Consider the following 27833-nt stretch of genomic DNA (forward strand, 5'->3'; position numbering starts at 1 on the left):
GAAGACAGGAGCTGGCTCCTAAAGGATGTTTCTACGTGGATGAGGGGTCACAAGGGAAAGACCTTCCTGCGTAGCGCAAATAGCAAGAGCCAGGCACGGAGGCCCGAGCTGTACAGAGCATCTGGCACTGACTGGGAGCAGGCTGGTTAGTGGGATGGGAAGCGACGGATGCTGGGCCTCAGCAGAGTAGCACAGGCCCGGAGGCGGGCCTGGCTGCCGGGAATCCTGCTTCCTCCGGAGCAGGCAGCCCCCTTCCACTGGACCTCGAGCTCCCACACGGTGAGAGGGGCCACTGGCTCCTCCCCCGTGGCCTGGGCAGGGGAGGTCTGCGCCGAGAAGTGAGGCCGGCAGCTCTGTTTGAGGAATCGACGACGAGGCCCAGCTAGAGATGTCTGATCTGGTCCCAAACCACCCGCCCCCCACTTTTTTTTTATTGTGGCAAAATTCACATAACATAAAATTCCTAATTTTAACCATTTTAAAGTGTGTGCGCTTCAGTGGCATTTAGTATGTCCACAGGGCTGTGCAGCCCCCACCATCACACGGTTCCAGGCATCTTCCTCGCCCCGAAAGGAAGCCCCATGCCCACTACGTTGTTACTCACTCCCCCCTCCCAGCCCCTGGAAACCACCAATCTGCTTCGTATCTCTCTCTACATGCCTGTTTTAGGCATTTCGTATAAATGGAACCATAAACAGTGTGTGGCCTTTTGTGTCTGGGTTCTTTTGCTCAGCATAACGTTTTCAAGGTTCATTCACTTGTAACAGCACTTTATTCCTTTTTCGGGTGAATATCCGACTGCAAGAACATACTACATTTTAGTCTCTATTCATCAGGTGATGGACATTTGAGCTGTTCCCACCTCCTGGCTATTGTGAGCAGGGCTGCTGTGCACCCAAAGTCTCTTTCGAATTCTGCCCTCCACATGCTTGACTTTGGGAGATCCTCTCCCACCCCAGGCCCCTGAGGTCTCATCTATAAAATAAAGGGTCAGACTCTAAGTCCCTTTGAGCTTGAGTGTCATCATCATCGTCTGTCCACTCGTACAGGTGAATGTAATACACACCACCTGGCTGCCCCACCTGTGCTGGGTGCTGGGGGCCGGCCTGAACCAGCCCCCGAATCTTCTCAGAGCTGGTGGCTGGTGGGGGAGACACAACACAGGTAACTGCTGTGGGCTGAGTGACATGTCCTGTCCGATGTCTGTCCAAGACGGGCTGGGGGCACCTCACCTCTGCCTGGGGGGTGGGAGGGGATGAGAGGGGATGAATGGGGAGGCACCCTGGAGTGGACGCCAGCTGTGCCCAGGACTTACACAAAGCAATGGCTGACAGGTTTGGGGACGGAGGCAGAGGAGGGGCTGGGGTGCTGACGCCAGGATCCCTGAGCCGGAGGCTGAGCTCGCAGGAACCTTCTGACGCAAGCCCAGGCTGATGTGCTTTCTACCTTGCACTGCACAGTCTTGAATCTGCTGGGGCCGTCTAGACGTCCCTCATGGTCAGTACGGAGCTCCTACCACCCTCCTAAAGCTCTGGCCCCAGCACACTCCTCCAGTCCTTGAATAACAATGATTCATTCTCAATACTGCCGCTTTTCTGGGGCACTCCTGATCTCCCAGGAAGAAGCAAGCTCTCCCATCTCTGGGCACCCCACACCCCTACCTCACACTTCTGTTTCGTACTTTGTTCCTCTGCTGTAGTTAGCTGTTTGTGCACCTGCCTCCTCCACTGGGCTTCCAGTGGCCTGGAGCCTCCCCACCCCCTCAGCTACCTCTGCAGCCCAGGTGTTCAGCACAGGGCTTGAGTCTGTAGAGGGATGTGTGAAATGGAAGGCAGGGTCAGGTCTTGGGGTTAGTGACTCTGGGGGCTCTGGAAGGGCACTCTAGCGAGGAGCTTTGCAACCTGGAGAAGGCGGCCAGAGCACCAGCAGGAAGCGCTCGCATGCCATCCAGAGCTTCATCAGCACGGTCAGTGTGCGGGGGTGGAGGACAGGCTGGTTCCATGCTGACCACCTCATGCAAACGGGTCACAGGTCTCAGAGTACACACAGGGAGAGGGCCTGCCCCGCTTAATGGGATGAGCAGCAGGGAACCACGCAGCCCCTCACTCACCTCGCTCCCTCATAATTCATTCCCAAGATGGGAAAGGGCGCCATATGGGACCGGGGCAGGAAGCTTTCTCAGCAAAAAGCACACTGGACACGCAAGTGGAGGAGAGAGGCCAACTTTAGAACATCCAGGGAGGGAAACTGAGGCAAGAGAGTTTAAGTGACTTTCCTCAGCTCACACAGCAGGTGAAGTTATTTTCAGGTAGTTAACAAACTCCAGATTTTGTTTCAAGAGTCACCTCTCTCTTCCTCTGGCGCCCTGCCTGTCCCTTGTCAGGGGAAGAACCCAAGGCCAGAGGTCAGAGGTCAGTTACTTGTCACTCTGTGCCATACCCCAAAGCTTTCTGATAAGTAGCTTTTCTGCCCGTTACTAAGAGTCCGTGTCTGTTGCTGGCAACCAGAGGACACAGGCTGATGCGTGCGGCAAACTTGCGGAACAGATAGGCTCCGAGCCCAGGGCTCCCGATGCTTAGTTCACTGCTATTTCCATCCTGCCAAGCTGCCTACCCGCCCTGCCCAGCTGTCCACTGTCCAGCCATCTGTCCCCGCGTCTGAGCAGACTGCAAACTTGGAGTGTTCTGCATCCCAAACACGGGGTCTGAGTGTTCTCTGCTTGGGATGTGCCCAGATAAATGATGACTTCTTCTCTATCCTGCTCTGTTGGTGGGAGACGGGGGCGTCAGCGTGGCAGAGACCCAAGGGAAGGGAAGATGGAACTGTGCCGGAGACGCCCAGCCTACAAGCTGACCTTTCCTTGAGGTCAAGCTTCAATTTAGGGGCTGTCAAGGTTTAATGAAGCAGATGGTGGTGGAGCGACAAGAAACCAGCAGAGGGCGCTCCCAGCACCAGGGAAACCAGGTCTTGGGCCAGGGAGCTTGGGCAACTGCAGCTCCACTTTCAAGGGTGGAGGGCAGCCCCCACCCCGGCCGGTTACTGACCAGTTACTGACCGAGGCCTGTTCAGCTGTAACGACGAGTACCAGCTGTGGATAGTCCCACCAATGTGGTGGACAGGAGCCCATAATGAGATCGAGCGAAGAGCAAGACTTCAGAGTCCAAAGGTCATCTGGTTTAATTCTCTGTTCTCCACGACTCTGAAAACACTCCACTCTGCTCCCTCTCTCTGCACCCCCTCTACCCCCAAGGCACACAGTTTAATTTACGAGGAGAAAGCAGGCAATCAGAAACGTGAAGGCGAGATCACACCTCTTGCGGGGGTGTTCCGGTATTTCCACTTAGTGAGATGCCCGCTCTTACCTATAATGCCTTGGAATGCACTTTCTCTTCACTGGAAAAGCCCCCTTTCCCACCTCGTTATGGCCCGTCCAAGACCCTGTGGAAATGTCACCTCCTCAGCGGAACCCTGCCTGCCTCTCGTGGGAAGGCCTGGGTGCTCCCAGTTCTGTTCTCCCCTCTCCGTCCGGTAGTCATTTACCGATGTCTATACCCCCGCCTCACACTGTGCTCTGTAATCCCTGTGGCCTCTCTTCACCGAGTGCTGACTGTGTGCTGGGTACCGTGCCACGCCCCATTCATGACATCACTCATCTCTCACTATACCCTGGGAGCTAAACCCGGTCATCACGCCCTCCTGCCCACGAGAAGAGCGGGACCTGGAGACACTGAGTCACTTGCTCAAGGTCATGCAGTCAGTAAGTGGCAGAAGCAGGCCCCAAACTGAGTCTGTCTCAACTCCGGGCCCAGCTTTTGTTTAAACCATTAGGTACACAACCTCTTATATGGACTTTCCTGTTTCCCATGCTTAATACTCTATCTGGCGCCAGGCAGATATTCAAGACATATTTCTTGGGAAAATAAATAAAAAGTCGGCTGGAGTTAGAGTATGTGTAAGCAGCACATTAAAATCACCACAAAGCACGGGCTTTGGGGCTGGGCTGCCCGGGCATGGACCAAGGCTCCCCCATGGGCTGCCTGATCTTGAGGAAGATCCTTGGCTTCTCCGTGCTTCCATTTTCTCATCTGTAAAATGCATCAGCAACAGAACCCAACTCGTAATGTTGTTGTGATGAGTAAACAGGGTGCTCTTAGAAGAATACCTTGCACACTGTACAGTGTGTTAGCTAGTATTATTGTTGCTAAGAGTGTTAACAACCCTCAGTCTCACTGTTGCTTATCTGGCCCTGACACCAGCCCAGTCCTAGCACCTGGCTTTCTGCCTTACGCCCTGGCAGGCACTGTCTCTGTCGTGGTCATCTGCCTTCTAGGACAGAGGCCTGTGCACTCTTGCAGCTCTCCCCCTCCACCTGGAACTAGAATTCCAACGGAGCCTGTGCTGGCTACACACCCAACCCTGACAATAAATGATTCTGTGCTCGGGTCTCTACCTGCCTCTGGTTTCACTCCGAGATGGCCCTGATGCCGAGCCTTGGCCTGGCCTGGCCTGCCAGGGCCACCTGTGCCTTGCTCCAGATCCTCCGGGATGATCCCTTTGGACATCTGCTCTGAGCTTCACTGCTTAAAAAGCCACTTCTCAAGGGGCTTGCAGCACCCACAGCGGGGAAAGCAGGAGTTTGGAGCTTGGTTTGCTTCCACCTGCAGCTCAGAAGGCCCCTACCTCCTGCTACACCCCACTGAGGGAGGGGGCTAGTGCACTGTCAGGGTACCTGCCTTGGCCTCTGATTTAACCCTTCTGTGCCCAGGCCCAGCTCAGCGGTGGCAGCTCCAGCTGGGAAGACCCTGGTCCTCTAGTGTTTGGTGGGAGAGTCAGGCAAACCGACTCAGGAGCAGGGCCTGGCAGAGGCTCCTTTGCCAGGAGAGAGAAGAATGTGATCCAGGAAGTCAAATAAAATGGGAAAGAAAAAAAAAGCACAGATGGGAGCAGGAGTCAAGGCTGAAAAGGGTTTGAATTCAGAGAGAATCAACTGTGGCTGCATGCACTTTCCCGTCCCTTACTTCATGGGACACTTGTGGCAACAAGTGAAGGAGACAGCATCACTCCACTCCATACAGGGGCTAACAGGCACTTGGAAGGGCTAAGGGCTGGCGTGAGGGCGGGTGAGTGAGTGGTCACTCTGGTCCTGCTCAGGTGCCCAAAGGAGAAGACGGGGGAGAGCCTGGGCCTGGGCCTAGAAGGATGGGCTCTCTCACTGCCGTGTGCCAGCAGACAGTTGGAAACCCAGGGCCCAGGGCGGGCTGTCCCCAGAGGTCCTTAGTCAAGGGTAGAATCCCTCCAAACACCACAGGCTGGCCAGTTGGAGGTCACACACCTTAAGGCAACTGTGGTCCTCTGGAAAAAGGGTGGATTTGGAGGCAGAGAGAACTAGCCGAAAGCTAAGTTCTGCCACCTTCCACCCGCAGGGCCTCAGGCAGGTGTCTGAACCTCTTGGAGCCTCAGTGCCTTCCTCTGGGACTTGGGGGTAAGGACAGCTGCCCGCTGGAGGATGGCGGTAACGACCACCTTTGTGGTCTCCTCTTCCTGGAATGCGTTTATTCCCTACTGTCTTCTCCTCACTTCATTCAGGTCTTTGTCCAAATATTTCCTCCTCAAAGACAATTCTATTTAAAGGCAAATCCCTTCACCCACTCTTGTCCTCCCGTCACTCCCGACCCTGCTTAATTTTCCTCCCGAGCACTGCTCACCCCCTTGAAACGCCCTACCTTTGCTTATATTTTATTTTCTGCCTACCTCGGTAGCGCTTGCGCAGGAAGTTCATCTTTTTCAGCAATGTGTCCCTAGAGCCTAGAACAACCTGGCATGTAACAGATGTTTATATGCATTTGGAGAACGAAAGAATGAATGAACGGACCAGCCCTTAACAGTCTGGGGTGCTTGGTGAGCCAGCTTTGCAGGAGTTTTTATGGTTCCCTGTCAGCTCCGTGGCCTCCCCTCCTAAGCCTCCCGACTCTTCCCCGTTGGGCTCTTTCTGTGAATGGCCTCCTTAGCCACGCGGGATCAAAACCTTGTCATCACTTCTCATTCCTTCTGCCCTCTAGCACACATCCAATTAGCTGCCAGTTTTGGTGACACAGCCTCCTGCATCAACGCCTTTTTCTCTCCATTCTTACAACCACCCTCCGTCCAGACCCTCTTTGCCTCTCACCCAGACCACTGCCCTTGCTTCCCACCTGGGCTGCCTGCAAGCAGGTTATCTCCCACCAATCTTCTTCCACTGCAAAGGGCGAGGGGCACTCAGAGTGAGTTTCCTAATGGCCAGGTTTGATCGTGTCTCTCCCATATTAAAAAACCAAAGACCAATTCCTCAGCTCAGCACCCAGTGCCCCCAGCAACTGTCTCCACCTTCCTGCCCAGACTTCTTTTTTTGCACCAGTCGGAAGGAACTGCTTTCCCATTTCTACACCTGGCCCCGGAGCCCCCCACCGCCTAGTCTCTACTCATGCTGTTTCTACCACTTGCAATGTTCCCCTCCTCTTTCTTCTACGGTACAAATCATTCAGACCCAGCTCAAACGCTACCTGGCTTCTCCAAGAAGCCATTCCCGATTTTCCAGAAGAATAAAACCCCTCCTTCTTCTCAACTCTTTCCAAGGGGTTATCAATCTCTCTTTCAGGGCAGGTCTTGGAAGAGGACAGGCAACATGACAGAGAAGAAAGAGTTCAGATTCTGGAGTTAGGTGGTCTGAGCAGGGGGCACAGCTCTCTGGTTCTGAGACTTTTATGGGAGGCCCCTGCCGGTAAGTTAAACCCAGCCTTAACTTCCCCATCTATAAAATGGCAACAATGATACAAATGATCTCCTGTGTGTGATGAGGATTAACTGACAGAGTGTTAGAAATTAATACATTGGATCACACTTAGGTGTGAAATACCTGGTAAACAAAAGTGTGACTTCTCCCAGGGAGGCTGCATGAATGACTTAGGCTGGCTGAGCCCGAAATCCAGGAACCCCTCGGTGGGGGAGGGATTTTGAGGAAGAGGGACTTTGAGGCCCTAAAATCTCACGTCCTTGGGCAATCTGAAGAAGGGAGGAAGTGGAGGCTATAGCCATAAAACTGGGGCCCTAAAGCTACCAGTTCCTGAGCTTTTTCTATGCCCCATGCACTGTGCTCAGCACCCTATATAAATGACCTCATCTCATTTCATCCCTTCACAGAGTAAGAGAAGAAGAAAATCAGGATATAACTTATATAAGTTATATAAGTAAGTGCTTCCCCCTCCCCAAATAGTTCAGACTTCAAGGACATCCTGAAACTCTTCAATCCAATGATCTTACTTTTTGGGGTGGAGGAACTGAGACCCAGAGAGGTCACAAGCATTTACTGAAACTGTCCAGCCAGTGAGGAGGAGACGGTCGGGAACCCAGATCCCTTCACTTGTAGGCTGGGAGCCACTGCATTGCAAAAACCCAGGGCCCACCACTCCTTACAAGGTCTATGCAAATGGTGCTTCCGGAGCACAGTGCCATGTAGGTGGGCCACAGTGTAAATGGGGGGTCCTGCAGTTACACCGCCTGGTCACCCTGGCTCTGACACATGCATGCCAGGCTGCTCATTCCCACTCAAGAAGGAAGCTCTTGAGACAAGAGCCTCAGGTTCCTAGAGAACGAACATTGTCCTCCTTGCCATCCCATGGAGTCTCCTCAAAGGTGGCTGAATCCAGTCACCATCCAGCTTGCACCCCTTCACCTCATCTCCCCGGGGCACACTCTCTGGGCCAACTCCAGGGACACCCAGTTGCCCTTGAGGGAGCCTTGCCCTGAGCTGCCATCAGGACCTGGGAAGGCTGCAACTCAGGCTTCCCCAGCAGCTTTGTCAGCAACACTCAGCAGACATGAGGGACCTGAGGACCTCCACAAGGGGTGACGAAAGGGCCCTGGTTGGGCTGAAGAGCGAGGCCTTTACAGAGGAGGGAAGAGGGACTGGGAAGGCACGCAGGCAGGTCCAGGTGGGGGGAGGGGATGACTCCTCGGATGCTGCATCACCTGGTCCAACTGAGGACACAGGCTCAGAGACTCCGGGGAGAACCAGGAGGAACATCCTGGTATCTGACCTCCCGTCCAGGACTGATTCATTCTCCCAAACTAAATCCCAAACCTGGAGCGCTTGCATAAGACAGCACTCCTCTGAGGCCAAATGAGGCAAATGAAAGGCTAACCTTTCTTTCTTTTTCTTTCTCTTTCTTTTTCTTTTCTTTTTCTTTTTACAGTAAGGATGGTAACAAATGAATGGTACTTGAAAACTCCAAGTAGGGGCGGGGCAGGGATTACAAAGACTTTCCTGGTACACTTAGATGAATTTTGGGGTTCTGGGGCTTCAATGGTAATAGGATCAAATTGCATAGGGGGTAATGAGTTCGAAAGCCGAGGACCCTAGATTCTAATGCAGGCTTTGCCACTAACTCTCCTGTGACCTTGCTCAAACCATCTTACTGGGCCTCAGTTTCCCCATCTGTAATAGGAGGGGGTTAAATGAGTTCCAAAGGTTCTTCCGATCCTGACTCTCTAAGCCAACACGATCCTTGGTGAGGCAGCTCCTCAGGGCTCCGACTCAGGCAATCTGGAGGTTTTGCGGGAGCTTGGGCCTCATCTAGGAAAAAGGGGCATGCTGGGGGAGGGGAACGCACTGGGCTTTTATTTCGGTGGTGGTGGGAAGCGGGTGGTTTAAGCTACACGGTCCGGGGGTGGCGAAGCGAGGGGAAGGCTGGGAGTCTGGAGCCGCAGTTTACAAGCCAGCAGGCTAGCGGCGTTTTCCAGTCTCCCCCTGGAGCTGCAGACCCTGGAGAGGCGATGCGGCCAACAGCCGCGCGCCAGCCTCGGCCGCAGAGGCTCGGACCCGGGACCACTATCCGGATCCCTCCCCGAAAGCGCGTCCGTGTTCGGTGGGGAGTGGTTGCTGCTGCAGACCGGCTCCCCAGCACCCGGCCTCCCCCTTGGGTGGGGACCCCTCCCCCAGTCCGGGGGCGCCGGGAGCCCCATGGGGGCGTGGCGGGGGCGGGCGCCGGCTTTGCTGCCCCGGGGGCTAGAGGAGGTCTCAGCTGGGAGGCCGCCCCGGGGAAGACCCCACGCGCCCTCCGCCTTCCGGCTCCCCACACAAAGGCGCCGACGGAAACAGCACACTTACCGGCCAGAGCGGGCTCCGGGCGCCGGCGAACGGGCGGGCAGGCTGGCTGGCGGGAGGCTGTGCGCGCGCGAGTGTGCGTGTATCTGCGTGTGTCCCTGTAAGTGTCTGCGCGAGTGTGTATGTGTGTGACGGGGGCCGCGCCGAGCTCTGTGCGTCTGCGTGTGCGGGGGCGTCCGTCCGTCGGTCTGTCCGCCCGACGCTCTGTCCCCTGCTCGGTGCGCGCTCCTTCGCCGGACCGCCGCACCAAATGCACCTCAGCTGCGGAGTGGCAGGCGCAGCCGCCGGGTGGGTTCGGCACCCCCAACCCAGCCCCGGCTCCGCCCCGCCTGCGGGCGGGCTTGCGGCGCTCCCAGGAATTGCGCAGGGCTAGCGGGGCTGACAGGCGGGGAGCTCCAGGGGCGCCCAGGGCCCGAGTGGGGCCGCGTCGCAGACCCTTAATTCCTGACCCAGATCTCGGGAGCCCCCTCTCCCGGATTCGGCTCTCGGAGTCCTCGCAGGCACCGCCCCCGCGCTGAGGTTGCCTGGACAGGGAGGGCGGGGGAGCGCGAGCACCGCATCCATTTCATTCATGATTTTCTCCTCTCCGGAGCCCTGGGCTGGGGCTGCGCCGCCAGGGCTACGGCCAGAGGGATCACGAGGGATCCCTGCGCACCGAAACCTGTGGGAGACGGACAGGCGGACAGATGGGAGCAGGGGAACAGTGAGACAAAGGGCTATGGGGTGAGAGGGTAGGTTTGCACGGAGGGGGCGCGTGGCGCTCCCCACGGGATGCTTACAAGATTCCCACACCTGTACAGGCGGAGAGGTTGCATACCGGGGTGCACACAGTGCAAACCCTCCAGGTTTGGGAGGGGGCGCCCTCCTTTCCACCCTCTTTCTTCAGTCTCTGGGGAGCAAGACAGCCCTCAGCCAGTGCTGCCCTCTTGACGCGTTGCGGGGCGCGCACCTGGCTTGGCTTTTCCCCGGGCACCAGGGGCCGGACTCACAAAGGGCTGCCCATAATCCCACATCATTCCCTAGGCTGGCACGCCGTCGGCCCGAGGTTCCAGTGTATTTTTTTTTTTTTTTTAAGGGTTGGGCTGCACACAGTGCGGGGATCCGGAGCTCCATTTTAACATGAGGAAACCTCCAGCCACAATCCTCTTTTGCCGGGTTGTTCGCACAGCTTCCTAACCGGTCTCCCAGCTTCCACCCTTGGCTCCTTGCAGTTGATCTTCTACACAGCAGTCAGAGCCGGCTTTTTAAAACGTAAGTCAGAAAACGGTGCTAGAAATTCTACAATGCTCTCCATTTCAGCCAAGTGAAAGCTCAAACCTCTATAAAGACCTGGAAGGCTTCTCATGAGCTGGCTCCCTTTTAACTTTCTAACCTTCTGACCACCCCAGTCCCACGAGCGTTTTTAATGCATCACCAACATGGCGACCACCCTGTGGCCTCAGGACCTTTGCACTGCTATTTTCTCGGCCTGAAAACTTCCCCCAGGTAGTCTCATGACTTGCCTCGTAACCTCTTAAACGTGTCACTTCCAAGAGACTTTCTATGACCATCCTTTTTAAATTGCAGGCCCATGCCTGCTTCCAATTTTCTCCACCTGAGTTGGGATCTTTATTTTGTGCTCCCTGCCCCTCAGGCTCGAAGCCCTTGGCTGCCAGCTCTCTCTTCAGTCTGCCAGCTTCCCAGCCCCCTTGACTTACCAGGCTTCTGTTCTCTAAACAAACCCCACACATCTAGCCTTTGTTCATGCTGTGCTTTCATTCTGGAATGCCTCCCCCCCACCCCATGCCTTACCTAATTTTAAGGTCCAGTTCAAATGCCTCCTCCTCCATGGAGCCTTCCTCATCTTCCCAGGGACACTCAGCCCTCATCCCTTTTGCTGTGATGGCAGTTCCTTGCCTTCCCCCACCGAGTGTACTGTGAACTCCTGGGATAGGGCTGGATCTTCCCTCTCCCCCATTCCCAGCACAGAAGGGACCAGCAGTACATGTTTGTGGGTCAAGGGCAGTGAACGGGAGGCCCTGGCCAGGGCGTGGGTTAGTCTTTCTTCCTAGGAGGAGAGCAGAGCTCAGCTAAGTCTTATTATTACCGGGTAGTTTCCTGTGGGGCATGGGGAGGGGTCAGATGTCAGACAGCCAGGCCACGATGCTTCACCTGTGTGGATGTGTGGGCAGAGTGGTCAGCTGGTGCTCAGGGACATGCTTCGCCCTTGAGAGCATCATCTCTGTCATTCTGTTAAGGGTAGACAGTCTGTTGGAGCTCGAGGGAGTTTCCCTCATTGGCCAAGATGGCAGCAGGGGGAGGTTCTTACACTGAGTACGGAAAGCTAGAAATATCAATGGATAGGGCCTGAGGGTGAAAAGCTAGCCAGAAAATTGGATTGGGAAAAAAGCTCCCCTGCCATTTCTGGTACCATGTTGGGGGTGGGACCAGGGGAAGGCAGGCACATATGCCACAGAAGTCAAATTGGCACAAGAGGATGTAGTGGACCAATGAGGCTGTCAGTCTAGCCTGGGGAAAGAAGGGATTGGTTGGGAGGTGGACCCACCAGAAACATGCAAAAGTTTGGAAAATTGGTCATTTTGAGAAAGCACCAGGTCTGTCCCACACCCAAGCTAATATAATCCCAGGGGAATAAGCAAGCATGTGTGCTCTCTCTCTCTCTCTCTTTTTCTCTATCTCTCGACCTGGACTTCCGCCATGTACTCGGCTGTTTTCTTCATGGCTACGTGGCCTAAGCAGCGATGTGGGCCCATGGCCTCCAGGAAGGAGTCTCTCTTTCTCTCTCTTGTCCACCTGGTGATGTATACAGGTCAGTGTGTTTGCGTGCTCTCTCACCTGGGAGCATGTGACTATGTGGCCCCAGCAGCTGCATGGCGCGTGCAGGCTCCACAGGCAGGCTCCACAGGCAGGCTCCAGCGGGGAGCCTGAAATGAACAGCCAGCAGGAATAAGCCAAGCTACCTGGATGGGGACTATGACCACTTAGCAGCTGCCTGTGGGCTCCAAAGCACTGTGTTAAATTGGAGTAGGAAATTGGGACACTGGCTTTTGTCTTGGTCTTGCTAAGGAGATGGGCTTTGAGATGGGAGTCTGCCATTCTCCCAGATGGCGCAGCACCTGAATGAAACCTCTTTCCTTTTGCACCAGCATCTGCCTCATGAGTTTAGCTTTTGTGGCAACAGGCAGCCAAACCTCCTTATTTTATTTTACTTTTTTGCTCAGTCACAGTTCAGCCAGCATAAGGCCAATCTTCCCCAGACAGCGTCAGTATAGCCGTAGCAGCTACCATAAACGTGTGCCGAATACGTGCCAGGCGGTGTTCGGTGTGTTCAGTGTGCTGCTTTGTTTCATCTTCACGGCAACATTGGGAGGTAGGCATTGGATCACAATATCCCCGTTTTCAGAAGGGGAACAAGAAAGAATAAGTGATTTCCCTAGGGTCCTCCTATTGATATGTGAGGGGTGTGTGTTTCAAATTCAGATGTAGCTAATTTCAAAACTTAGGGAGCAGGGATGCCTTCACTGGGGAGGTCCTGCGGGCTGGTGGAGGTGAGGGGTTGGTGGAGGTGAGGGGAGCAGCTTAGGAGGCCTCAGTGAGCTCAGCCTGGCCTACCTTCTTGCTGAACTCAGCTCTGGACTCACAGAAGCATGGTGCTCCGGGAGGGCCCGGAACTCACAGGTTTCTTCTGTCTGCTGTGTCTGTGGTGTCCTGTGGTGGAAGCTGGTCCTTGCCCTTCATGAAGTCGGTCCCAGAAGGCCAGAGCTGCCTCTCAAACACTCCTGGCTATGTGCTCTGGGTTCAAGCCCAGCTGCAGCTGTCAGATGTGGATTACGAGGCCTGTCTCAAAGGGTTGTGGCGAGGAAGAAGCGTGATGGAATGCCTAGAAGGTAGGAGTTGCTCAGAAATGACCTTTCCCCGTTGCTTCCTGTGGGGAGTTTCTGTCATGTAGGGCCGTCCCTGAACCCGTCTTCTCAGGTGTCTGCCCCGCACACCCTCTCATCGAAGAGCTTCCTGTTCCCATAGTCCACTGAGTGTTGTCCTGGGGTGCAGGTAAGGAAGGGAAGTCTAACACGGATTGAGAACTTGACTGATAAACTCTCCGTATTGCTTTCCTCCATCCTGCTCTTTCTTTCATCTGCACAAACACCTTAGGGGGACGGTACTGTTTTTACTGGCAGGGGAACTGGGACCCAGGACTTTCCCGTGGCCATGTCGCTCACCAGTTAACGGCCTTAATGAGATCCTGACCTGACTGTGCACGGAGGCAGCACCTGGTTCCCGAACCCCGTCCCCATGGAAAGCAGCCCCATCGAGTTCCTTTCTCGTCTCTGACGGGGAAGAGGGAGAGTTCTCTGAAATGGCTGGCGATGAAGTAGGCCTGAGGTTGGGAGGATTTAGGCTCATTGGGTCATTTTGTGTGCCTCCTTTACCCTCTGCTGATGGAGGGAGGGAGAGGGGCTTGGGGAGGGGAAGATGGCCTGGTAGCCAGAGTGTCTTGCTGGTGGGTGTTGCTGGGCGGTGAGGGATCAGAGTTGGTATCTTTTGCTTTTGGCCTCGCTTGCAATTCAGCCTGTTGTAATGAAATGTTTTGCTTCCGTGAAAATGTTCCTCTAGATTTTTATTTATTTACGTGCTTATTTATAACCCACCCCAATCCACAAAGGGTTTGAGGTAGCTTACCACATGAGCAGGAACCATAAAACAGTGTTAAAATATCAATAAGGATAGAGAATGAGGACCAAGGAAACGGTACATAAACTTTGAGAGACAAGACCAAAGCTTAATAATTACAGCTGATTTTGACTGAGTTCTTGTGTGCGAAGGAATTCATGTACGTTCTTTTGTTTAATCCTTAAAAGAGCCCTGTAAGGAAGGGGCCGTTGTTATCTCCATTCCAAGGTGTAGGGAACTGAGACTCAGAGAGGTTGAATAGGGTGCCCAGAGTCATGTAAGTAGTAAATGGTAGAGCCAGCGTTTGAGTCCAGTTGGACTTTGGAACGCATGGCCTTAACCACTGTCTCGTCCTGTCTCTTCAAGAGACAAAAGATTTGCAGACCACAGGGGCCTCTAGAGGACTGAGCTTCAAATTTGGTTCCAATCTTCTTGGAAGCAAAAAAAGGAAAAAAGTCATTTACATAGAGCCAATGCCTTCCATCCTTCAAGTCGTTGCTGAAGCATCACTTTGTCAGTGAGACAGACCTACCCTGACCACTCCTTAGTTAACACTGGACTCCGCCCCTTCCTGCTCCCTTCAGCAGTCTCAGCCCCGCTGTGTCTTTTCTGCTGCTATGGCAGATTTTACCTTCTACCATACTGGGTAGTTTCTAAACTACCGTATTTTGCTGTGGCCCAAACTTTCAGGAAAAAACCCTTTCATTTTAATTTTTTCATTCAATTATTTATATCTAAAACCAGTTATATTCCAGGGTAGTATTTTACATGTGGATACCATTATTGCTTTCTAGAATTACACTTTTAACACATGAGCATAAATGAATGAATTAAAAACATTTATTTAGATATGGAATTAGGACTACCCATGTGTAATACACACCCTTATTTTTCCCTCAAAGTTTTGGGCAAAGAGTGTGCATGATACATGGCAAAATACGGTATATTGTATATAACATGAGATATTCTGTAATACATTTTATATTACTCAGTTTATTTAGGAATTACAAATTAGGTAATTTATGTACTTCATATGTCCACTGTTTAGCTGCCTGTCTTCTTCCACTGGAACATGAGGTCCACAGTGGCAGGCATCGCTGTCTGTTCGATGTGACCTAAGTGTCAAGGACACTGCCTGGTAGGTAGTAGGTACTCAATAAATTTTTGTTGAACACTTGAGTGATTATTTCAGACAGGAAGACACAGACATATCTAAAGTAACATGGTAGGGTGCTTTCTTTCTACTAGCTCATATTTTCCTTTCCTTTCCTCTTTCTTCTTCCTTTTTCACCGTCTCATTTCCATAAAGAATTTGAGGCAGCTCTAGCACAGCTCCCAGAGGACGTCTTCGGGAGAGCTTTCTGAGGGTGGAACCTGAGCGAGGGTCCCCGTGGCCGATGCCCTTAGTGTTGTTGTTTCAGCGAGCATAAATGAGATTCAGGAGGCTGATTTTGGTGGTGTCCCCACAGCAAAATTGGTAATCCTTTTTCTGGGGTCTAGGAATAGTGTCCAAGTCCTAGTCTCAAGGATTTGGGACTTGGCGTAGACGCTATAGGGATGGAGATGGGGAGATATAAAGCAGAGCTTTCGTGTGAGCCAATTGATGTAAAGGCAGAGGACATCCTTGTGTTCCTGAGAGTTCATCTCTGGAGTCATATTTCCTGGCCGCAGGCCTGAAGAGTGAGAAGCCAAGGACATTAGCAAGGTCTGTCAGGAGAAGATTGGAGCTGAGACCAATTGCTGGCCTGTGTGTGGGTGGGGGTGTGCGGGAGGTGTGATGTGATCTTGCTGTAGGAGCTCGCCACAGATCCGGAACAAGCCTCCGGGGGCCTCAGACACCAGCCTGTCCGCTCAAGGTGAAGGCCAAGGGCACCTGGCTGCTGATCCCAGGAAGAAACATCAGAAATACTTGTCTCCGGAGAGTGGGAGTCAGAAGTTGGTCTCCCCCGTGGTCACTGTTGTGGGCTCCTGCAAAGCAGGCATTCAACTGATAATCAAGAGCCTACTGTGAGGGAGCCACTGTTCCTGAAGCTGGATGTACGTGAGAGAGCAAGGAGGTGTCTCTTTTCTCCTGGAGCTGATAGCCTAGAGGGGACATAGCCAGGTTAAAATGATGACTAAAAGGATCAGTTTAGATAGTGGTAAGTGCAGTGAAGAAAGAGAAAAGCGGGTGGGGTGGTGAGAGAAGGTGGAGAGGGGTCCCTTTCGGTTGGGTGTTCAGAGATGGCCTCTCAGGGGAGAGAACATTTGAACAGGGCCTTGAGTGACGAGAAGGAACCAGCCACGCAAAGTAGGGAGAGAGCTCCCAGGCAGAACTGCCTTGTCTAGGCACAGCAGGAAGGCAGAGTGACAGAGGAGGTGGGAGAGGCAGGCAGGAGTCAGGCTGCAGAGGGCCTTGAAGGCTGTGGATAAGTTTTATTCTAATGTACTCAGAAGCTACGGGAGGCTTCTAAGTGGGGAGAGCGATCAGATCTGGACTGGAACTGTGGGGACCCTAAGAAGCGCCGGGGATCTCAGCTCTTCTGCTCTCAAAGGGCCCCGAGAGGCTGCGCAGCCCAGTGTGTCCCAGAATACCCACACCAGAAACTTGGGGCGGAAATCAGACTCCAGAAGGGCTCTGGTTGGCCTGCGACCAATTCAAATTAGTTGCCATTGTTAAAAAAACAACTAGGACATCTCAAGTACAAATCCATATTCAATAAGAAGATCTGGCAACTTCAGGCTCAGAAGCCTACAGGAGAGTGGCCAATGAATGAGCGGGTAGCAGTTACTCCCTCGAGGCAGAGCATGTCCAGTTTGCCAGAGTCTCCACTCCGACCCTCATTACTGAGGGCATGTGTTATTCACCATTTGTCAAGATGCTTGCCCTGTTGTTTTTCTGGAAGGGGAAGGTCACATATTTCCTGTAACATATCTGAAATAACTCTTATCTGACCCAGCTTGCTCCATTTCCCTGGCCTGTGAAAGCATCTGAGTTATGACCTTCTTTCTCCTCCTCTGTGAACTGCACATTCCTCATCTGTGAAAAAGTGTGGTACTTGAAAACGGTGATTCCAAGGCCCTTCCTGGCTCTGGCTGCCAAGCCTCTCTGAGTCTGCGCTTCAGAAATGAGTTCTGCTGTAGACAGTGCTTAATTGTTCTGCAGACAGTTTTTGAGGGATTGCTCACCCTTGACGCTTTTGCCCTTGAATTATGATATATCGGAGTGCTTGGAAGAAAAATGACTTTTGTTTCGGGAGCTTATCCTTCATCTTTTGATTTTGGAAAGGGATGAGTACTCCAGACAATGCAGCAAAGCTGCAGTTGCTAGGGGGAGAGCCGCAGGCAGCAGAGGCTGTTTGGAGACAAGGCCAAGGGAAAAGTCTTGTCTTCTCCTTTCCTTCCCATTCCCTTCCCTTTGCTTTTTTCTCTCTCCTCTTTTGAGCAAAGACATCATAGTCAATAACCCCTTCTAAAAGATCAATCTTAATCTCTGATAGAGTTTAGGTCACCCTGGATCCAAAGGGTTATTTCTGAAGAACACCCTCATCAGCCAAACTACTCTCAGTGAGGTGACCTCCTGGGTTTTAACTATGGCTCTGCCACTAGATAGTCATTTGACCTTAGGTGAGTAAGTTATTTTCCTCTGGGCCTCAGGTTCCCCATCTGTGAAGTACAAGGGCAGAGGGAATGCTTGTGTGTTCTGTGTAGGTCCAGCCCTAATATTTCAGAAGGAGACTGCCAGGGATTTAGAGAATAAAGCAGCATCAACCGGTAAAATCTCCATGACTTTCCTTCTATTTCACCAAGGCCCTGGAGCCCCTTCACCTTGGAGCTACACTGTTTCCCCATAGGTCTTTGGCTTGCTCTCCTCTGGCTATTTAAGTAGTGGTAAAGGTGGAATTTCTATCCACCCACCTGAGTAGATGTGAGGTGCCCTGAGTATCTGCCTTGCCAGGTAATCTAACTTTTAGCATTGTTCCTTTGTTGTAGAAAAGGCCAGCGACAGGACCTAAAAGTCTGATTATTTATTTTTCAAGTCCAGTATCTCTCTGGGACTCTGCTAGTCGCCCCTGCCTTGGGGATGATTAAGTGATGATTTAAGCAACAAGTGCGCCCCCTGGTGACCTATATAAAAATTGCAGAAAGACTCAGCCATTCAACAAGCACTATTGATTGAATTTAAATCCTGCTGCCTAACCCTCGAGAAAAGATAAAAGAAATGTGCATAAATGTCGTGTAAAGGAATATACATGTATTTCCACTCCCAGAGCCAACTTTTGCCCATTTGGCATGTCCACCTCTTGTCCCTCAACTCGTTTTAATTTTTAAAAATTGATTCTAGAGAAAGGGGAAAGGAGAGAGAAAGAGAGGGAGGGAAACATTGATCTGTTGCCTCTTGCATGTGCCCTGACTGGGGAGCAAACCCACAGCCCAGGCATGTGCTCTGACCTGGAATCAAACCCTCAGCCTTCTGGTTTGCAGGATGACACCCAAACAATGGAGCCGCACCAGCCAGGACTTGCTCTCAGTTCTTGACGTAGCAGTTGCTCTTGGGTAAAGCAGCGGCTTTCAACCTTTTTCATTTCATGGCACACGTAAACTCGTTACTAAAATTATCCTTTCTCCTAAGATGTCAATTATCTGCAAATTGATTAAGAGATTCAAACCAATCACAGACAAAATTTCATCAGGGTTTTTATAGCTGTTTGAAAGCTTTTCCCTAAAATTTGTATAGAAACATAAAAAAAAACTTAGGTAGCTAAAACAATTCTGAGGCAGAAAAACAAAATGAGAGGATATATACTACCTGATAGATTACCACAAAGCTAGGTCGTCACAGCAGTGGGTGCTGGTTTGAAGAACACACCAGCAATTGGCACACTTACTTCGTAAAGGGCTAGCTGGTACATATTTTCATTTCTGTATCAGCTACTCGGCTCTGCTGATGTAGCATGAAAGTTGCCACAAATAATAAGTAAACAAACAGGCATGGTTATTTTTCAATAAAACTTTATTTATAAAAAACAGGCAGTGAGCTGGATTTGGTCCATAGGCTGACTCCTGGAATAGACTGATAGAACAGATCAGAATGGCCAGAAGTATATCCATGTTTATAAGGATGGTTTTTGACACAGGAGCTAAATGATTCAATCATGGGCAGAGGGATGTCTTTTCAACAAATGTGCTGGACAACTGGATAACTCTGGGAAAAGAATACGCCTTCTCCCCTACCTCAAACTCTGCACAAAAATGAATCTGAAATGGTTCAGACATCTAAAAGTAATGTTGCTTTTTTCTAGAAAGCAAAAATTATACTACTGTTAGAAGAAAACATTGGAGAATATCTTTGTTTCCTTGGGAGTAGGCAACGGTTTCCTAGAATGCAGAAAGCACTAACCATAAAAGAAAAAAAAAGAATAAATTTGGTTTCATAAAAAACAAAAACGTCTGCCCATCAAAAGATACTTTAAAAATGAATAGGCAAGTACCAGTCTGGAAAAAAGTATTGGCAATGCATAAGTCTGAGAAAGGATTTTTATTTAGAATATATGAGGAACTCCAACAAATCCATGTAAAGAGATGAACAACCCAATAGAGATGGATGGCAAACTAGAACAGGCACTTCAAAAAAACATATACAAATGGTCCGACGCACAGGAAAAGATGTACCCTCTTTTAGGGGAAAAATTGGGATGTTTCAGGTATAGGTGAAATAGGTACACCGCATTTAGGAGGTGGGTGACTTGGCTTTATTAGCGTTATTTGGACTTAATTATGGTTTAATGAGGTGTTTATGGGTGCCAAGTTGACAAGGGGTAGACTGTGATGTGTTTGAAAGTGTCATCTTGTCAGCTTGGGCTAGGCTGAACTATGTTTCCCAGAATTCCTTTCCCTTCTGTGCATGTGTCCCGTCAAGGGGTGCATCAACAGATAATTTGCAGGGTTCCGGACAAGATGGAGGTGTAGGTAGAAACCCTTTGCTTCCTCGCACAACCAAAAGGAGGATAACAACCAATCTAAAATCAGTAAACAACCAGAAGCACCAGAAAATCAAACTGCATGGAACTCTGACAACCAAGGAATTAAGGAAAAAATCAACCAGAACAACCAGACTGGTAAGGTGGTGGACAGCGCAGGCCGGCTCAGAAGAACTGCAGCTGGCTGGCTAAAGGCGAAACTGAGACTCAGAGTTGACTATGGACTATAGTGGCGGTTGCCGTGGTGGGAGAAATCCCAGTCTCACATGGCAGCTCATTGAAAAGTGCACTAGAGACAAGCAGGCGGGCTGCCCTGTTCCCTCTCTGGACCCTCCCTTACCCACAGCACAGCAAAGAAAGTTGCTCTGCCTGGGTGAAGACCTAAGGCCCCACCCCTTACAACCTGTCAGGGGCCCCGAATGAAGAAATATGGTCCAAATGAAAGAACAGAGCAGAGCAGAGCTTCAGAAAGAGAGCTAAGTGATGAGGAGATAGCCAGCCTGTCTGATGGAGAATTTAAAGCCCTGACCATCAAAATACTCACAGAACTGATTGAGCTTGGTGAAAAAATGAAAAAGAAAAACAAAAAAACAAAAACAAATAAAAGATACCCAAAATGAAATCAAGCAAAATATTCAGGGAACCAACAGTGACAGGAAGGAAACCAGGACTCAAAGGAATGATTTGGAGCAAAAAGAAAAAATAAACATCCAACTGGAACAGAATGAAGAAACAAGAACTCAAAAAAGTGAAGACAGTCTTACAAACCTTTGGGACAACCTGAAACGTCCCAATATCCGAATTATAGGGGTGCTAGCAGGAGAAGAACAAAAGCAAGAAATTGAAAACTTATTTGAACAAATAATGAAGGAAAACTTCCCCAATCTGGCAAAGGAAATAGACTTCTGGGAAGACCAGGAAGCCCAGAGAGTCCCAAAGAAGTTGGATCCAAAGAGGAACATACCAAGGCACATTATCATTAAGTTACCCAAAATTAAAGATGAAGAGAGAATCCTAAAAGCAGCAGGAGGAAAGTACAGAGTTACTTACAAAGAAGTGTCCATAAGACTATCAGCTGATTTCTCAAAAGAAAGCTTGGAGGCAAGAAGGGGCTGGAAAGAAGTATTCCAAGTCATGAAAGGCAAGGACCTACATCCAAGATGGCTGTATCCAGCAAACCTATCATTTAGAATGGAAGGGCAGATAAAGTGCTTCCAAGATAAGGTCAAGTTAAAGGAGTTCATCATCACCAAGCCATTATTATATGAAATGTTAAAGGGGTTTATCTAAGAAAAAGAAGATAAAAATATGAACAATAAAATGACAACAAACTCACAACTATCAACAGATGAACCTAAAAGAAAAGAAAAACAATGAAAACAAAAACTAAGCAAGCAACAACTAGAACAGAAACAGACTAAGAGAAATGGACATTGCATGGAGGGGTTTCAGTGGGGAGGGGGAAGGGAGGATTGGGGGGAAGGTACCAAAAAAAAACAGAATTAGTAAACACAAAATAGATGGGGAGAGATAAAAAATGGTATAGGAAACATAGAACTCAAATAACTTATATGAACAACCCATGGACATGAACTAAGGTGGGGGATGCTGGAGGGTTGGGAGAGCAAGGCAGAGAGGAGAAAAAGGGGTAAAAACTGGGAAAACTGTAATAGCATAATCAATAAAAACACTTAAAAAAAGAGAAGGCATTGCCATGAATTTATAGAACTATTCCCCCAACAATGGAATTAGAACTGTAACATAAACTGTATAATCCCAGAAGATCTTGTTATTGTTAGAGAAAATATTAAAAATAACCAATCTGAAAAAAAGCAGATAATTTGCCCAAGATTTGGTGGTTGGGAGTGAAGCGGCAGCCATATTGTTCTCGTGCATGGGAGGGTAGTGCGAGGGCACCGGGGGGCTCATGCACACTCCTCGCATTGGTGTGAGGCAGCAGCTGGGTCTGGAGCTGCTCCACCTTCCCTTGGATCCTCCTTCAGTGTCTGACTCTGGACCAGGTGTGGTTTCGCTCCATGATGAGGGCCACCAACTTCTGAAGAACTCTCTCTCATAGTGTCAAAATGAAGGCACTGAGAGAGACTGACATGAATTCCACCGTGGGGCTCAGTTATCCTGGGTTTGAACTCATGCTCCTGCGTTCTCATTTGCCCTGCTGACTTCAAGCTCTAGAATCAGACAAGCAGCAGCCTTACAGAGACAGTTGAACCACATATGAGTGTATATGTACACATATATATAATCTTACACTATATGTTTTACACAGTTATATATGTAAACTTCTGTGACTACTGCTTCTCGGACTGAACCCTGCTTGATGGAGAATCACTACGTGAAACTGCTCCCTGAAGTCCCCCTGGTTTCCTGGGGAAGGCTTCCTCCACTTTCTCCACCTCAGTTCCGTCCTCCAAAGCCTTCTGGAGAACCACCCTGAGGGGCTGCCACAGCTGCCGCTGCTGCCTAAAGGAGCCAACAAAAAAGTAAATGATGGGGTTGGCACTGCTGCTGAGACTAGACAGGACAAACCCAGTCAGTGTCAGAAAGTGTGAAAATGTTTTACTGCAAAGTTCCTGAATCCAGTAACACAGAAACCACTTATAGCCAAAAGGCAGGCCGCAGAGGAAGAAGACCAGCACGGCGAGCAGGATGGCCACGTAGAGCCTGGTGGGCTGCACCCGCTGGGAGCCACACAGCAGTCTGGTCAGCAGAACCAGGCTGGACCCGGAGAGAAGCACACATGAGAAAATCAGCCAGGCGACAATGATGAAATCAAATGCCTGACACCAAGTGTCATTACGAGTCGTCATCAGGAAGCCACAGTAGCTCCCTTCCAGGATGCTCAGCAGCAGGGACAGGGCCCAGAGCAGTGCACACGTGACAGCTGACATGTGTCTGGGGCGGTGGAAGCGGTACCAGATGGGCCACAGGATGGACAGGCAGCGCTCTGTGCTAATGGCACTGAGGAAACTCAGGCCTGCGATGTAGGCAAAGATCGACGCAGTGATGGATATGGGGGTACTACAGGAGTGCTTGATGAATGACCACAGGGAATACATAATCTGGCAGCAGAGGAAGAGGAAGTCGGCTCCCGCGAGGTTGAGGATGTAGACGGAGAAGGCGTTCCTCCTCATGTGGAAGCCCAGGAGCCAGAGCACGGCGGCGTTTCCTGCCAGCCCGACGAGGGCAATGGTGAAGATCAGCCCATCTAGGGTCAGGATCGCCTCTCCACACATAGAAGGGGCCTGGTCACTTCTATTCGTTGGTGTGGGTTCAGTTCCCCAGGTTGTGACAGTCATATTTTTTCTCAGAAACCCTGCAGTGGTGACCCTCAGAAAAACAAACAAAACAAACAAGATTGGAGCACCTGATATGATCACCATTTCTCAGAGTCACCATGCTATGTGGCTGTTATTGTCCCGTGTTGCAGAGGAGGGAAATGGAGCCTTCTAGAGATTAAGATACTTTCCAAAGGTCACACACAGCCCTGGAGTGGTGGAACCTGGGTTCAAACCCAGCTCTCTCTGACTCTGGAGCCTGGATGCCCTCTACTGCCACATAGGCCCTCTGCTGACGTGTGGATGTTCTGTAGTCCTGTCATGCACACCCCTCCCAGCTCCCGCTCACTGTCCAGAGGTAATGTCATGTCCCCACGATTTTCTGAAGAAGGAGATCAATATCTGGGATTGAATCTGAGAGACCGGAAGAAGGCTGTGGGCCCAAGCATTCCTTCTGTCCAGAGCTGGGATTTCCTCCGCAGCTGCATGAAGCCAGAAAGACACAGAGATGACCACAGTCCACCTTCGTGGCTGCTGGGCCCATTCACCAAGAAGAAAGGCCATGCCTTGGGGACATGAAGGGAATGTGACCTCTTGCTAGGACAGGTGTGAGTATGGCCAGGCCAGGTGGCCTCAAAATGGCCCAGTGTGTCAGCTCTATGAAGACAGAAACACTTTTTATCCCTAGTGCCCTAGCTGTGTGTGGCACGCAGTGTGCTCTCAAGAGATTTTTATTTGGTGAAAGAATAAACAAATGAGGAACATAATGAAAATTTGAGTTAAACGTTTTAAAAAATGAAAACACAATTAAAGGTGTTAAAACACGTGTGATGGGTGAAGAAAATTTCATACATCGTAATTCTTTTTCTGGAAGGTCTGTGTGTATTCAGGAGAGTGACCTATGTGTGCCCGAAACACTTGCCCACTGACCACTGATGTGCGTTTGAAGTGAGGCCCCCGCAAGACTCTGCTGAGCACCGGGAGCCATTCTGGTGCTCACACAGGGGTCAGACTGGGGGCTGAGCTGAGTGCAGGGGAGGAAGTGGGGGTGAGGTCTGAGTGCCACTGGAAAGAGATACTTCAGGTTGAGAAATAACTATGGGGGGCTATGAAGTGGGGTGCTGTGGTGTGTGCGGTGTAAACCCAGTCCACTCCTTCTCCCAGGAGATACTTGGTGGGGGTTGCTTGGCTGAGTCAAGTGTTTCTGTGAGGGGCGTGCATGAGGGGAAATGGGCAAGTGCAGGGCTCGGAATGGGAAGAGAGATGCTCATGCAGATGTCAAGTGGACCAGGAAGGCCTGCTCACCTGTGACAGCCTATTAGCAGCTGACTGGGCGTGCATCGGGTATTGCCTCTGTAATCCTCTCAGGGCCCCTTTGAGGTGAGAACTAGTGTTATTCCCATTTTACAGAGGGTGGAATTGTTTCACAAAAAAAGATGAGTGTTTTGCTCGTGGTCTCACAGAACGTGGATGCGAACCCAGCAGGGCTCCCTCAGGGCTCACACTTCTGACCAGCTCCATAGTCCCAATGCCATGTAGTATCGATTACTCCCCGACAGGGAGAAGACAGAGAAGTAATTCCCAAGTTAAATTCAAGATGGCAGTCAGAATCGTAGCTTAAAAAAAAAATCTAACATAAGCAAACTCCAGAAATACAGAGAAGGAGAGAGGTCAATGAAATAGTGAATAAGGAGAGGTCGGTGGAAGCCAATTAGGAACGGACAACAGAATCCAGGGCCCCTTCCCTGACTCAGAAGGGCAGCCACTGCTGCAGAATCCAGAGGACTCACGTGGCCAGGAGGCCTCCGTGTGGAAAGAAGAGGCATCTCCTCCTGGGCCGAGGGAGGGATCAAGTACGCAATCATCCACCCGTGTGTTCTCTTAGCGGGACAAGCTCCCGGAGCCCTGATTGGTCAGAAAAGGAGGTGGGAGGAAAATAGAGCCTCTGCTCTCCCCACTCAGAAAACTTAACCATCAGTAAATCCGTCTTCTACCGTGTCAGGGGTACCATCCCAGTCACACTGGACACTTCCTAAGGACTGGGTTGGGCCCGTTCACTGTGGTACCTAGCATTTTAGCACATGTCCCGCGGAGACCATCGGTTGTAATATCCTCGTCTAAAACAGGGAGAACACGAGGCCTAAGTCATCAGAGGGGTTTTCCCAAGGTCTCCCCGTGAAGAGGGGCTGCCCCGCCAGTCCTGGAGCCCTGCCCTAGGCTTTCCCGCCATTCTCCGCTGCATCATTCACGATCTCGGAGGAGCTCCCGAAAAATCTTTATGTGACCTCAGAGTGGGAGGGACAAGCAGGGGGTGCAGAGATCGCCCCCATATTCATTCTCCTCATCCTTCACATAATGATTCTGAGAGTGTGAAGGCCAGAGAAAGGACCCTGTTTTCCAACTTCCTTGTTACTGATGGCACCATGTGACTAGGCGCTGGCCAGTGGGTGGCTAGCAGAAGTGCTGTGCACAATCCCTGGGCCAGGCTTCCCCTTCCCTTCTTTCTCTGTCTGGGACCTGAATGCTGGTGTGTCCGGGAGCCACAGAGGGCCATGAGCACGAGAGCACTGGGAGACACAAGTTGGAAGGAATGCCGCGTCTGAGTGCCTTGGAGCCTCCAGTCCCCGGGGGAATCAACTTTCTCTCTTGTTTACGTCTTTCTTTATTACAACAGGCCTCTATTAGAGGAACCAATCCTAGACTCTAACCCAGAGGTGTCAAACTCATTTTCACTGGGGGCCACATCAGTCTTGGATTGCCTTCAAAGGGCTGAGATAATTTTAGGACTGTAGAAATGTCACTACTCCTTAACTGTTAAGGAGTTGAAATTACATTCGGCCCTTTGAAGGCAACCTTGAGGCTGATGTGGCCCCCGGTGAAAATGAGTTTGACACTCCTGCTCCAACCCATAAAAAGTATGTTTTCCTTTTAAAATTACACTCCAGTGGCAAGGCATTTTCTTTTTTAATGAGTGTGGGTGATTGCATCATAAAAGAGAAACTGGAGGAAGAAGGTGTGCACCGAAGGACGAATGCACTCCGATAGAGATGAGATGAGAAATGACTCAATGACATCGAGAGAGAGAAAAACCCAGGAATCAGGGAAGCGTGGAGTGTGCATTTGCTCCGAGGACCTCCTTTTCAGCCTTCTCCACCCTGTTCGGCATCCCGGGAAACTGGCCCCTATGTACCTGATCCGCGGGATCCTGTCCTGGTTTCTGGCTAAACTGAGCTGCCAGGAGACTGGGGGACAGGGAAGGAGAGATTTGCGCTTTTCATCTGGCTCACTCCCTGCTGGGTGGTGTGTTGGCAGTGGCCCTGCCGCTCCACCAGGCTGGTGGTCCTCTCCTATTGCTATGATCACAGCTCTGCTTTCTCTGTGTAGTTGCTCCTTCTCTGGCCCCTTTCAGCCTCGGGGTGGGAACAATGCTCCACTCTTGCTTGCCTCAGGGCGCTTCACCATGCATTGCCACTTTCCCTTAAACCTGCTCAATGGTCCCTCATGAAAACTCATTTATCCCAGCTTGGGCTGTTTACTCCTGGGACTCTGCCAGATCCACAAGAGAAAAGAATTTTTGAAAACAATGAGATCTGGGTTAATAGGAGTTTTTGCCCTGGGAAGCAATGCTTACATTTTTACTTTGCTCCCTAAATTAATGTAAGGGGCAATACACTTTCCATGACAACAGATCTGAATGGTTGGAATGAAGTGGGTGCCTATGGGGAGATGGAGTGGAAGAGAGAAAGGTTCTGGTTGACTCCATCTGCATCTCTGACCATCGGAGCTGCTGCACGCACAGGTGCTAGCGGAGAGCTTCGTGTCTCCTGCCTCTTCCTGAAGGAAGTTCCTGCATGTGCGCCCAAACTGGAATCACAGGGATAGGAACTTACAGCAAAATCTGTAACTGGCTTTGAACCTAAGTCAGTTCTGGGTATGTATTCTTACCTTTCTTCCATTCTCATCATAGGAGAGCTGACTTGTGCTGAAGGGGAGAGTCTTTCTGGGATTGAGTGATGCCAGAAGACGCTTCTCTGTCCTCTGAGCCGGGAGAAGTGTGCAGGAGATGGTGTGAGAGCTGGTGACCAAGCAAGGCTTATCAAGATCCTGGACAGATCTTGTAATTTCCTGTGCAGGAACTGTGGGCCAGTAGGAGCCCAGAGCTGCTTGAGATATGACTCCTTACCAAGACGTTTCTCATCATTTGCCCCACTTCCACTCATGCGTCAGCCACTCCCATCCTACCCCTGTGTGGTCATCTTCTCGGTAAGTGCTCGCTGTTGTGGCGCCTGAGTGGACAACTGTGAGCCTGGAGAGCGACGTCAAGCAATGTGAGTTTGCACTGTGACACTTTAAAACTGAAGAATAAAGTTTATCATAGAGCAAAAGTTCACTGTGGCCTAAACCCACTTTTTTGCTTGTTAATTTTAATTCTCACAGTATTATGCATTCATGTGTATAATTTTTTCCCAACTGATAGAGAAGTAGATGCAAGGAAACAGTCTCCCCGAATCCCATTCTCCAGAGGCCACCCATTCTTATTTCCTTTATTATTGTTTGCTTTGAACCCTAAACTTAAAATTACATGTTTAATTTATCAGCATTAAGAAGTGGATCAGTTGACTTCCCATGTAAAACGTAAGGACTTCAGTATACATAACATATTCTTCTTTTTCCCTCTTCCACTTTATATAGTTTTAGAATGTATTTTTATTTGGTGTAAATATTAAAAATTTAACTCTTACCTCCTATATTTTCCTTTCATGTGCC

At 50.6% G+C, this 27833-nt stretch overlaps 2 protein-coding genes across 3 annotated transcripts in view; both read right to left on the reverse strand.

The window, feature by feature from the left end:
* PTPN5 (protein tyrosine phosphatase non-receptor type 5) overlaps nt 1–9422 on the reverse strand; it is a 50028-nt gene extending 40606 nt beyond the window's left edge. Inside the window, exon 1 of one of the 2 annotated variants that reach the window (XM_045825806.1) lies at nt 9143–9422. The gene's annotated coding sequence lies outside the window, so the exon portion shown is untranslated. The remainder of the gene's footprint in view (nt 1–9142) is intronic. The other variant, XM_045825807.1, reaches the window with a different exon arrangement.
* Nucleotides 9423–22079: 12657 nt separating this feature from the next.
* Nucleotides 22080–27697, reverse strand: LOC123809912 (mas-related G-protein coupled receptor member X1-like). Its single transcript, XM_045825153.1, has 2 exons — nt 27012–27697; nt 22080–23118 (listed from the first exon to the last, which is right to left on the reverse strand). Exons 1-2 carry the CDS (start codon nt 27284–27286, stop codon nt 22080–22082), a joined length of 1314 nt encoding a protein of 437 aa, XP_045681109.1. The 5' UTR covers nt 27287–27697.
* Between the last annotated feature and the right edge of the window lie 136 nt (nt 27698–27833).

The sequence above is a fragment of the Phyllostomus hastatus genome, unplaced genomic scaffold (assembly GCF_019186645.2).
Source record: "Phyllostomus hastatus isolate PE091 unplaced genomic scaffold, TTU_PhHast_1.1 phas_scaffold_585, whole genome shotgun sequence".
Taxonomy (NCBI): Eukaryota; Metazoa; Chordata; class Mammalia; order Chiroptera; family Phyllostomidae; genus Phyllostomus; species Phyllostomus hastatus.